Source organism: Hemitrygon akajei, chromosome 31 (assembly GCF_048418815.1).
Source record: "Hemitrygon akajei chromosome 31, sHemAka1.3, whole genome shotgun sequence".
NCBI classification, from domain to species: domain Eukaryota; kingdom Metazoa; phylum Chordata; class Chondrichthyes; order Myliobatiformes; family Dasyatidae; genus Hemitrygon; species Hemitrygon akajei.
In genome coordinates, this window is record NC_133154.1 from 7,782,882 (window position 1) to 7,795,853 (window position 12,972).

The 12,972-nt window shown below is 45.5% G+C and overlaps 1 protein-coding gene across 1 annotated transcript in view; it reads right to left on the reverse strand.

The window, feature by feature from the left end:
- LOC140719464 (SH3 domain-binding protein 1-like) overlaps nt 1-12,972 on the reverse strand; it is an 83,804-nt gene that overhangs the window by 55,024 nt on the left and 15,808 nt on the right. The window contains exons 2-3 of the mRNA XM_073034162.1: nt 1,735-1,774; nt 266-370 (exon numbers count right to left, since the gene is read on the reverse strand). Coding sequence (XP_072890263.1) covers nt 266-370; nt 1,735-1,774 — 145 coding nt within the window. The remainder of the gene's footprint in view (nt 1-265; nt 371-1,734; nt 1,775-12,972) is intronic.

Here is a 12,972-nt window from a genome sequence, read left to right on the forward strand (position 1 = left end):
GAGAAGTCTAAAGGTTCACAATCCTCTATGTGAAGAAAGTTTAGTCCCAACGTGGTCTAACCCCTTCTGCCAACACACTGAACCCCTCCCAATTCTAGGCTCTCCAAACAGGGAAATGGCCTCACACTATCTTCCTTCCAACCCCTCTCAAGCATCCAAGCTATGATTGGTGGTATCACTCAGGCTAATTTCAACTGCGCGCAGATTGAAGTGTGCGTGGCGGGGCGTCAGCCCGTTGTTATGAACACGGCGTTGCTTCACTCACCAGGCGTCTCTCCAGATCCGACCCCTGTTGGCCCTGAAGACAGGCCTGCAGCTTCTTGTATGTGTTGGATGTGGCGCGCCGCGCCGGTTCGATCCTGTTCTCAAACTGATCAATGGGGGAGACAAGAAAGAAGGTGCGAGATCAACTCACTACTCTGCATCGACATGGTAGTAGAGTTGCCATAGCAACAAAGGCCGAAGACTGATCGAAGAAAAAGTGTTTTGTTCAACTCTCTAAAAACCCAGGCCTCTTACCTCGCAGTGTGGCTTAAAGACAGAGTAATCAGTTTAGGCATTGCATCTCAGGCAATACAAGACTTCCTTAGTTACCAGAGTGACAGTGCCGCCTCAGTATTAGTTATCACTGGGGCCTCTCTTCCACCGTTCCGAGACATTTATCAGGAGCGCAGGGCCCTCGGTATTGCCAATGACCCCTCCCATCAGTCCAACCATCTCTTTGACCCCTACCATCAGGCAGGAGGTACCGTAGTGTTAGGACAAGGGTTGTTAGAATGGGAAACAGCTTCTTCCCTCAGTGAGACTACTGAACTCCCTACCCCCACCCAGGTCTTATCACTAGTTTAACTTCTGCATTTTAACGTGTGGTAAATATTACTACAAATAAATTAACAACTTGTATATAAATATTCCAGAAGGTCGTTGTAAATGGCAATCTTCTGGAATATTTATATATAATTGGTTAAATTATTTGTGGTAATATTACTTTATGTGTTGTGCGTGGAGTTAGAAGTACTGTTTTGTGCACCTTGGTCCAGAGGAACATTGTTTCGTTTGGCAGTATACATGTACCTGGTTGAATGACAATAAATGAACTTGAACTCGTCCCTCAGCACCTCTAACCTGCATGTACAAATACTGCCAGTGTGGTTAAACTGTGTGAGAACGTCAAAATGCGTGGGAGTTATGACTCCTTTGCGAAAAGCCTCCAACACTGGAATGAGCCAGTAGTCAGGAGAGCGCAGTGGGTAGCACAGTGCTTTACTGTACCGGCAACCCAGGTTCAGATCCTGCCGCTGCCTGAGAGGGCCATGCACATTCTCCCTGTGATCGTGCGGGTTTCCTCCGGGTGCTCTGGTTTCCTCCCCCGGTCCAAAGACACAACTGTCCGTAGGTTAATTGGTCACTGCAAATTGTCCTGTGATTCGGCTCGGATTAAACTGGGGGGGGGGGGGGGGGTTGTCGGGCAGCATGTCTCGAAGGGCCAGAAGGGGGTGGATGGGCGGGTTGTCAAGATCAGTGGGCAGTGAGAAGCCTCTGGGTTACAATTCTGTTTCTTTTCAGAACCTTTAATGTCAGGACGTTCTTGCAGGCGTGCCGGAGAAAATGGGACCATTTGCCTCAGCCCACTGCTCGTTTCCCAGCATGCCTGCTTGTAGTGCAAGCACAGCCTGACATTAAAGGTTCTGAGTTGCATAACAGGGATCTTCCAAGTTTGTAGCAGCAACGTACCTGGATGAGGTCCTCGCTGAGAAGCAGTGAATTCTCGGTTCTAGAGGGAAGACAGAGAGGAGAAAACAGGATTAGGTGTGTCGTTTATTTAAAAATATATGTTTCTGGTTGAAAGGAGTTTGTGAGCTGTGTGGTATAACACATCTATATTTATGACGTTCGTATATTTTCATTCCCCAGAACTAACTGGTAGGGTCTCCCAGACCTTCTGCAGTCCCTCAGCTGAAGAAGTCCTAAAGTTCATACCTTGCATAAAGCAAGATGGGGTGGGGGGCGGGGGGTGATGTTGGAAATTGATCATCCCAGCCTCCGGAAACAGAGCTGCAGTTCCTCGGGCAATGTCCCAGGTCTAACCAAACTCAACTGCCTTTCAGTGGTAGATCAAATCACCAACCTTCTCTTCTGTATTACGGCCAGAAGTGCGTACTTTCATTAACCTACATAGTACAGGCCCTTCGGCCCACAATGTTGTGCTGATCTTTTAACCTAGTCCACAAGATCAATCTAACCCTTCACCCCTACGTAGCTCTGCATTTTTCTGTCGTTTACTTTCCTAAGAACTTCAATGTCCCTAACGTATCTTCTTCTACCACCATTACCCACCACTCTTTGTGGAAAATACATCTCCTCCCCCCCCCCCCCATACTTTCCTCCAATCACCTTAAAGTGATGCCATTTCTGTCCTGGGAATAAGCCACTGGATCAATGCCTCTTATCAGCTTGTACATCTCTGTCAAATCACCTCTCATCCTCCTTTGCTCCAAAGTTATAAGATTATTAATCTCCACCTCCTTCAGGATCATTGCCGTAGGTCGACAACAATGACCAGAGATTCAACAGACCAGCCGCATAAATACCTCGGCTACAAGACCAGGTTGCTGGCAGGGTACTCACCTCCTGACACCCCAAAACCTTTCTAGCATCTACAAGACACAAATCAGGAGTGTTCACTTGACTGGAGAGGTGCACCTCCAACACTCCACACTGGAAAATAGTTACATTTTGGACCAATGCCTTTGAACGGAAAATCCTACCAAGATGATGGATTTGGCCCAGTCTGTCACAGGTAAAGCCCTTCCAACCAGTGAGCATGTCTACATGAAATGCTGTCGCAGGAAACCAGCATCCATCATCAGAGATCCCCACCACCCAGGTCATGCTCTCTTCTCACTGCTGCCATCAAGGTAGAAGGTACAAGAGCCTCGGGACTCGCACCACCAGGTTCAGGAACAGTTACTACCCCTCAACCATCAGCTCTTGAACAAAAGGGGATAACTACACTCACTCGCTCCATCATTAAGATGTTCCCACAACCAATGATCTCACTTTAAAGACTCTTTATCTCATGTTCTCATTATTTATTGCTGTTTATTTATATTTGCATTTGCACAGTTTGTTGTCTTCTGCACTCTGGTTGATCTTTAATTAATCCTGTTACAGTTACTACTCAATAGATTCATTGAGTATGCCCACAGGAAAATGAATCTCCGGGTTGTATATGGTGACATACATGTACTTTGACTTTGGAAGGTCAACTTGAAAGGCAGAATACAGGGTTAATGGCAGGATTCTTAGCTATGTGGAGGAACAGAGGGATATTGAGATTCAGGTCTACAGCTCCCTCAAAGTTACCACACAAGTTTATAAAGTTGTGAAGTAGGCATTCAACATGTTCTCTTTCATTGAGTTCAAGAGCTGCGGAGTAATCCTGCAGATCTAAAAGGCACTAGTTAGACCAGAGGAGATTCACCAGGGTGCTGCCTGGGTTAGAGAGGGTGCAGAGGAGATTCACTAGGATGCTGCCTGGATTAGAAAGGGTGCAGAGGAGATTGACCAGGATGCTGCCTGGATCAGAGAGGGTGCAGAGGAGATTGACAAGGATGCTGCCTGGGTTAGAAAGGGTGCAGAGGAGATTGACAAGGATGCTGCCTGGATCAGAGAGGGTGCAGAGGAGATTGACCAGGATGCTGCCTGGATTAGAGAGGGTGCAGAGGAGATTGACCAGGATGCTGCCTGGATTGGAGAGGGTGCAGAGGAGATTGACAAGGATGCTGTCTGGATTAGAGAGGGTGCAGAGGAGATTCACCAGGATGCTGCCTGGATTAGAGAGGGTGCAGAGGAGATTGACAAGGATGCTGTCTGGATTAGAGAGGGTGCAGAGGAGATTGACCAGGATGCTGTCTGGATTAGAGAGGGTGCAGAGGAGATTCACCAGGATGCTGCCTGGATTAGAGAGGGTGCAGAGGAGATTGACAAGGATGCTGCCAGGATTAGAGAGGGTGCAGAGGAGATTCACCAGGATGCTGCCAGGATTAGAGAGGGTGCAGAGGAAATTCACCAGGATGCTGCCTGGATTAGAGAGGGTGCAGAGGAGATTCACCAGGATGCTGCCTGGGTTAGAGAGGGTGCAGAGGAGATTCACCAGGATGCTGCCTGGGTTAGAGAGGGTGTCTTACGAAGAGAGGCTAAGTGAACGAGGGCTTTAGAGAGGAGGAGGATGAGAGGTAACGTAATAGAGGTGTGTAAGATGATAAAACAAGTAGATAGAATGGACAACCAGAGATTTATTCCCAGGGTGGAAATGGCTGATATGAAGGGGCACAACTTAAGGTGCTTGGAGAAGAGTATGGGGGGGATACCAGAGGAATGGGTTTTAAACACAGGGAGTGGTAGGTGCGTGGAAGGCTCTGACAGGGGTGCTAGTTGTAGAGATACTTTAGGGCAGGGGAGGGAAGGGTTAGGTTGATCTTAAAATTAAAAGGTTGGCACAAGACCATGGGCTGCACTGTGCTGTTCAACCTTCTAACACTTAAGAAGCTCCACACCACCCCGGGACAGGATAGGTCACCCATTCAACACCCCCCATATTCATTTCCTCCCCGACACGTTGCGACTGCAGCGGCACCCCCCACGTCTCTCCAGAAGGACAAGGGTAACGTTCCAACTTCCAAGTCCCACACCGCTAACTTGATAAGTACATCACCGTCCCTGCATCGCTGCCGGGTTTAAACCCTGGAATTCCCTCCCTATGGCACTGCGGAACACTTCTACCAGTGGGACTGCAGTCGTTCACCAGTGCAGCTCATGACCACCTTCTCAAGGGCACCTGTGTCACGGGCTGGCATCAGTGACCGGAAGTTCAACTGGACTAGCCGTACAAAGCCTCCAAGAGGACCACAAGTGCAGCGTGGTTTGGAGGCTCGTGCACCTCAATGACCCAGAGAGCCATGCTGGCTGGAGTCAACTCTTTAGGCTTCGGCTCTTGGTGGGGTCACCCATGCCAAACAGGTCAAAGGGTAGAGGCCAGACTAAGAGTGGTCCACCGGACCTCCAGGTTTGGAGGGTTCAACTCAGGACTAACAACCCTGACTGGTAAAACAAAATTGTCACGGAAACAACAATGAAGAACCCTTCTACGTCTGACAGGCCAAGGACGGGCAGAGATGGAAAACCTTCATTGGGACAAGTAGATTTGATACAACTAAATACCAGGTAAGTAAGCCACATCGAAAGTGTTTACAAGGGCAGGTTGGGACTGGCTTAGACAAGCTTCTTGTTTGGCTTGGATGATGTTGCAATAGACTGTATGAATGTTATTTTCTTTGCAGTTTAACTTCCTTCTGCTTATATGCTTTTAAAAAATTACAATTACCTATATAGAGTGTTTTAAGACGTATTCACCTCTCTGGGAAGTTTCATATTTTATTGTTTTACAACATTGAATCACAGTGGATTTAATTTGGCTTTTTTTGCCACTGATCAACAGAAAACGACTCTTTTGTGTCGAGGTGAAAACAGATCTCGACAAAGTGATCTTCATTAATTCCAAATATAAAGTAATTAGTTGCGTAAGTATTCACCTGCTTTAAGTCAGTATTTAGTAGGGGTGCTTTTGGCAGCAATTACAGCCCTGAGTTTGTGTGAACAGGTCTCCATCGGTTTGTAGATCTGAACACTGCAATTGCTCCCCCATTCTTCTTTACAAAACTATCAAGCTCTGTCAGATTGCACAGGGATCGTGAGTGAACAGCCCTTTTCAAGTCCAGCCACAAATTCTCAATTGGATTGAGGTCTGGACTCTGACTTGGCCACTCCAGGGTGTTAACTTGTTGTTTTTAAGCCATTCCTGCTTTGCTTTATCCTTGGGGTCATTGACTTGCTGGAAAACAAATCTTCTCCCAAGCTGTACTTCTCTTGCAGACTGCATCAGGTTTTCCTCCAGGATTTCCCTGTATTTTGCTGCACTCATTTTGCCCTCCATCTTCACAAGCCTCCCAGGGCCTGCTGCAATGAAGCATCTCCACAGCATGATGCAGCCACCACCATGCTTCACGGTAGGGATGGTGTGTTTTTGATGAAGTCTGATGCCCGAAAAGCTGAATTTTGGTTTCAACAAACCACAAAACCTTCTTCCTGCTGACTTCCGAGTCTCCCACGTGCCTTCTGGTAAACTCTGGCCAAGATTTCATGTGAGTTTTTTTTCAACAGTGGCTTTCTCTTTGCCACTCTCCCATAAAGCTGTGACTGGTGAAGCACCCCGGGCAACAGTTGTTGTATGTCCAGTCTCTCCCATCTCAGCCACTGAAGCTTGTAACTCCTCCAGAGTTATCATAGGTCTCTTGGTGGTCTTCCTCACTAGTCCCCTTCTTACACAGTCACTCAGTTTTTGAGGACGGCCTGTTCTAGGCAGATTTACAGCTGTGCCAAATTCTTTCCATTTCTTGACGATTGACTTAACTGTACTCCAAGGGATATTCAGTGACTTGGAAATTTTCTTGTATCCATCTCCTGACTCGTGCTTTTCAATAACCTTTTCGCGGAGTTGCTTGGAGTGTTCTTTTGTCTTCATGGTGTAGTTTTTGCCAGGATACTGACTCACCAGCAATCTGGACCTTCCAGATACAGGTGTATTTTTACTGCAATCAATTGAAACACCTTGACTGCACACAGGTGATTTCTATTTAACTAATTAAGTGACTTCTGAAACCAATTGGCTGCACCAGTGATGATTTGGTGTGTCATATTAAAGGGCGTGAATCCTTATGCAATCAATTACTTTGTGTTTTATATGTAACCAGGTGACCACTGAATGCTATTCATTGTCGTTAAAAGTGTGTTCAGGCATTCACCTGGGTAACGCTAGAATAGTTGTATGTGCCTTTAAGTGGAGATGGTGACGTAATTACGCACGCGCGGGATAGCGGGAAGACCATTTTGCTTTCTGCTGCTGAAGCTGGTGGGGCTTTGGGATTGATGCACCATCAATAACTCTCTGAGACGTGAAGGCGAGATATCGGCTTTTATTGACTGGAAGAAAGAACAAGTAGCAATTGACCACCACACTGCATCCTGGAGACTGAGGCCGGGCTCAGGCCTCAATCGCCTTTATACCGGGGCCTGTGGGAGGAGCCACGGGAGCAGTCAGCCGGGGGGGGGGGGCATGTCCAGACAGGTATATGTAGTTCACCACAGGGATCAAGCTCCCCCAGAGGTGCTACGCATGGTGAGGAGAGATTTTCACGAGTAGAGGTCTCGACGCTGGATAGCGTGGCTTGTGCAAGGTTCCTTACCAGCCAAGCAGAATGAATTGCCACTACCGTATTAGTACTGTATTAGTTTTGTGCGATTCCCTTTGTATTTTTTATACTGCATACGCAACTGGTGGACACACAAGTGTGCGGATTGAACATTAAACGGAGATTGTAACGGGGGATCTGACTGTAAAGTTCGTTCGTTTTGTTTTAAGACCCTCTTCTGGCACTTAAACATCTAAAACAGATAAAGGAATTAAAACCTGAAAAAGTAGTTGTTGTCAAATGTGTACTTTTCCCAAGGCTACAACATATAGTTGTAATTAATTTAGATCACTTTGTAGAGATCTGTTTTCACTTTGACATGAAAGAGTCTTTTTTCTAGGGATCATGGTCAAAAAAGACAAATTAAATCCACTGCGATTCAATGTTGTAAAACAATAAAACATGAAAACTTCCAAGGGGGTTGAATAGTTTTTTTTATAGGCACTGTACATGCAATTGTTAAAACTTTTTCAAAGTTTCAAAGTGCATTTAATAGAGTATGTACCCAGTACACGACCTGACATTCGCACACTTCACAGAAGACCACAAAACAAAGAAACTCTACAGAGCGACAGAAGCTGCAAAGTTATCAAATTTCACAACATGCGCCAATGATATTAAACCTGATTCTAAAGACTTGATGCTCACCCCCCCCACCCCAGCCCCACCCTCACCTGCAACAGCAGAAGTACCAAACCCCTCCCCCAAGCAACAGAAGCACCAAAGAGTCCATCAAAACTATAGATCTCGACCCAGTGAGGGAGAGAGGGTTTGCTCCTGCAATAATGCGAACATAGACCAGTTACTTGCTTTTCCAATGCTACAATCTTCTGCATTGCTTCTCCAAACCCACACTCCGCACCCCCCCCCCCCCCCACTCGAGGACCAACAGGCTCTCACTCGTTGAAAGAGAAAGGGGGAGGGGAAATCACGCCAGTACAGGGGCCATCCTCCGACAGCAGCAGGTGATGAGCAAACACACCGCCCGCTGCCTCAGGGTTCCAGTCCTGACGCTTCAGTTGGCGAGATCGACGAGGAACCGGGACACCCGCGGGGCTGCTCCCTGACCTCCGACCTCCCAGTCCCGAGGGCACACGTTCCTGGAGATAGCGAAGCGCTAGGCCACCCAGTCAGTCCGAAGATCCACCGCTTGTGCAGAACCGGAGTTTGAACTTCGGATCACAGACTCTGCCAGAACCACAACATGCTTCAGTGTGTTTCTTAGGGGTTACAGTTCTGTGTTCTTCTGGAAGCTTCTTGGGTATTGCATTATTTAAATAGGGGCTATCTGACTGGTTAACTCTTATCTACTAATTTTTAATGGAATGCCTGTTATCTATGGAGTTAGCACATTGGTACAAGAGGAGCAGAACACGTTGTCTTGAGCCCTCTTTTTCTGCCATCGGCTTTTCTCTCATTACTCTCCTTGCCCAATCTCTTTGTTCTCTTGATGCTTAATAACACTGGACAACAAAGATTTTGCTTCCTGAATGCTTTTGGGTGCATCTTGTGGATTTTGGGCTGCTGATCATGAAAATCACCGTGAAATTTACCTATCATGCACCATTTTTTTGAAATCGCCCAGATGCGTTATTTCAATCCATAATTCCAGACAGAATAAACGATGCCAAGATTAAGGAAGACATTTACGTTGGTCCACAAATCAAACTGGCAATTTGAAAAACTTCTACTGGGACCAGAGAAAATCGCATGGAAGGCATTCAAGGATGGTGTTGAAAGTTTTCTTGGCAACTACAGAGCACCAAACTACATGCAGCTGGTTGACAACGTGCTTCAAACATACAAAACCATGAAGTGCAACATGTCACTAAAGATTCACTTTCTACATTCCCATTTAGATTTCTCCCCCGCAAATCTTGGCTCTGTCAGTGACGAGCATGGTGAAAGGTTTCACCGGGACATTGCAGTCATGGAGAAACGGTATCAGGGCAACTGGAATCCATCAATACTGGCTAATTATTGTTGGACACTTAAGCGAGAAGCCTCAGACGCTGAGTATGAATGAAAATTGTCTACAAAACATTTTTAGCTTAGTTGAACGATTGCAAAGCATCAGCACCGTTACACAATTTAACACATCATATTCAATAGAAGTTAACTTCCTGTTTCTGCAGATTCCATGTGGAAACGGTCTATCATAACCAAAAAAATTTCTCAGGAAGTAACACTTTTGAAAAAAATTTGTTGTCCAGAGCAAGCAATCACAAAGCGATGATTCGTCTCAACCCTGATGGCTGAACGACCGCAGATGTCGAACAGCAGCATCCAATGATGATTTGGGCCAAAGGGCCTGTTTCCCTGCTGTACGACTCTCTAATTTCCAGCTTTGTCGACAACACACAGAAAACCATAAATAACTGGTGAGCTGCAGGATTTATATGATGAAGAACCAGCAAGATATTCGCAAGTCAGTGTGGCGTAAAACTTATATAGTACTAATTATGGATTGAAATAACGCATCTGGGCGATTTCAAAAAAATGGTGCGTGATAGGTAAATTTCACGGTGATTTTCATGATCAGCAGCCCAAAATCCACAAGATGCACCCAAAAGCATTCAGGAAGCAAAATCTTTGTTGTCCAGTGTTATTAAGCGTCAAGAGAACAGAGAGATTGGGCAAGGAGAGTAATGAGAGAAAAGCCGATGGCAGAAAAAGAGGGCTCAAGACAACGTGTTCTGCTCCTCTTGTAAACTTATAAGTATATAGTACTGGAGCTGCTCCAGTGATGCAGGTTCAATGTTGACGTCCAGCGCTCTCTGTGTGGAGTTTGCAGGCTCCCACATACGGCGCTCCAGTTGCCTCTCACACCCTGATTGGTAAATTGGCCACTTAAAATTTTACCTCAAAATTATATTTTAGTATTTATTTATTGAGATACAATGCAGAATAGGCCCTTCCGGCATTGAACTGAACTAGTGCAAGATTATTAGTCTGAGGTAATGTTAAAGGTCTTTCGGGTTGGTAATGGGAATATTCATGAACCAATAAACACTGCCTCACTATTTTTGCACTACTTATTAATTTTTAAAAATATATAGTTCTTACTGAAATTTATAGTTTATGTATTGCACTGGACTGCTGCCACAAAAATCAACAAATTTCACGACATATGTTAGCGATAATAAATCTGATTCTGATTTCACGTTAGTGTTGCCATGGGAACTGGCGGACATTTTGGGGAACTGGCTGCAAAATGACCCCACTCTCTGCTGCCATTTTGTGATGTAATGCTGTACGAGAGAGAGAACACAGGTTAGAGGGAAAAGGGGTTTGGATGGGATTAGTCTGAGACTCAATGGGCCGACCAGTGCTCCTCTACACTGTTAGAGAACGCAAGAATAATTGGAGGTGGCGGCAGCCCCATGAAGCTGCTGCCTTGGTGGTGAAGATGGAGATGCCTTGGTGAGTTGCCACAATGCATCTTATTCATAGACTACACTGCCCACGTGTGCTGGGGCTGGTGGGAATGGGGGTCTAGGGTGGTGGATGACATGCCAATCTGGTAGCTTCTGTTTGAGATGCTGTGGAGCATCAAACTTGGTGCCAGAGTTGCACTTCTAAGACCATACGTTAGAGGAGCTGAATTAGGCCATTTGGCCCATTGTCTGCTCTGCCATTTCATCATGGCTGATCCATTTCTCAACCCCAATCTCCTGCCTTCTCTCGGTATCCTTTCATGACCCTGTCTAATCAAGAATCTATAAATCTCTGCCTTTAAATATACCCAATAACTTGGCCATTTAGATAGATAGATAGATAGATAGATACTTTATTCATCCCCATGGGGAAATTCAACTTTTTTCCAATGTCCCATACACTTGTTGTAGCAAAACTAATTACATACAATACTTAACTCAGTAAAAAATATGATATGCATCTAAATCACTATCTCAAAAAGCATTAATAATAGCTTTTAAAAAGTTCTTAAGTCCTGGCGGTTGAATTGTAAAGCCTAATGGCAAATTTAGCCAATTTGCAGAGCTGATTGGCTTAATGTCTGTAGCTCTGTTGAGCTAAGACCACGAGAAAGAGGAGCATTATTAGGCCATTCAGCCCATCGTGTCTGCTCCTCCACTATTCTATCATGACACCCTTTATTTTCAATCCCATTCTCCTGTCTTCTCGCAGTCACCCTTAATCCCCTTATTAATCAAGACCTTATCAATATCTGCCTTAAATACACCTGTTGTGGCTACTCGAACAAACTATCATCGCTTGGAGACTAAGCATGGGGGGGGGGGGGGATTAATCCCGTGTGATGTGCCTTCCAATCAAATCCAACAATAAGGCTTCAAAGTCGAAGAAAATATTCAATCCTTTATTGAAAAACCAGCACAATGAACAACCTGGAAACGATAAAACTAATGAACTAGTACTAGTGATATAACAAAATAATCAGTCTTAGTGTAATAAACGTACTTAAGCTTTCTTCAACGTAATTAAGCCATTTTAAAATGTAATTAAGTGGCTTTGAGCAAAGTTAGGTGGTCAACATGAAAGATGTCATTTCCCACTGTCTCTAATTCTAACTGAACTAAAGACACAAGTTATGAATAAGTAACTAAAACTCTTCGCCCCTACCACACCCAACCCACGTGACTAATCACCATAATAAACATAAACACACAACATAGACTACCATGCGGATAGAGAACAGATTCCTGGCCCCTACAACAACCAATGACCTGGCTTCCACAGCCCGCTGTGACAACAAATTCCACAGATTCAAATTCATCACCCGCTGGCTGTAAAAACTCATCCTCATCTCCATTCTAAAGGGATCCCTTTACACTGACCCTCCTACTAATGGAAACAGCCTCTCCACGTCCACTTCATGCAGGCCTTTCAGTACTCCGTAGGTTTTAATGAGATCCACTCCACCCACCCATCCAAGCCTACAGACATTAAGGCTCCTCACATGTCAAACCTTTCGTTTCTGAGATCGTTCTTGCGAACCTTATCTAGACCCTCTCCAGGGCCTTAGATATCTTTTCTTAGATATGGGCTTCAAAATTGCTCAAATATAATCTGACCGGCGCCTTATAAAGTGCATTGTTGGCCAGAAAGAATGGAAGTTAGTGAACAGGAATGGAGGCGGCCATTTTGTGATACCGTCCGTGCATCGCCCCCCCCCCCCATTTTGTGAACTGATTCTCGCTCTGCGATAACGTAATCAGAGCAACTGAAGATGGGCACAAGGAATTTCAACCAATGACCTGCTAAACCTGAGAACAATCGCAGACCAGAAGCTATATAAAATGTAAAGTGGCGGGCTTGCAGGAGAAGCAATCTGTAATCTCGTTAGACTCACCTGGTTTGAACCAGTTAGAGGTGGAAAGAACAAAGGCACAAGGTTGAGAGCAGAGACGATAGAACAATGCCGGCTGTAGCCCCGGACCAGAATGAGCAAGGTGGTGACCCAGGTAGGTCAGGTGACCTTGAGCCAGTGGGATGGAAGAGCATCATGAGGAACACTACAAGAGCTATAAGCTTCAAATGCAAAGGAGCGACATCTCTTCAGATTCTAATCATCGAGGATGTGGAGGACCCCACAGACACGTGAGATGAAATCGGGACTCTGAGGAAGACATGGGCAGCATAGACTCCTTTCCCGGGTAATATCTTTTCTATTGTTTTAATG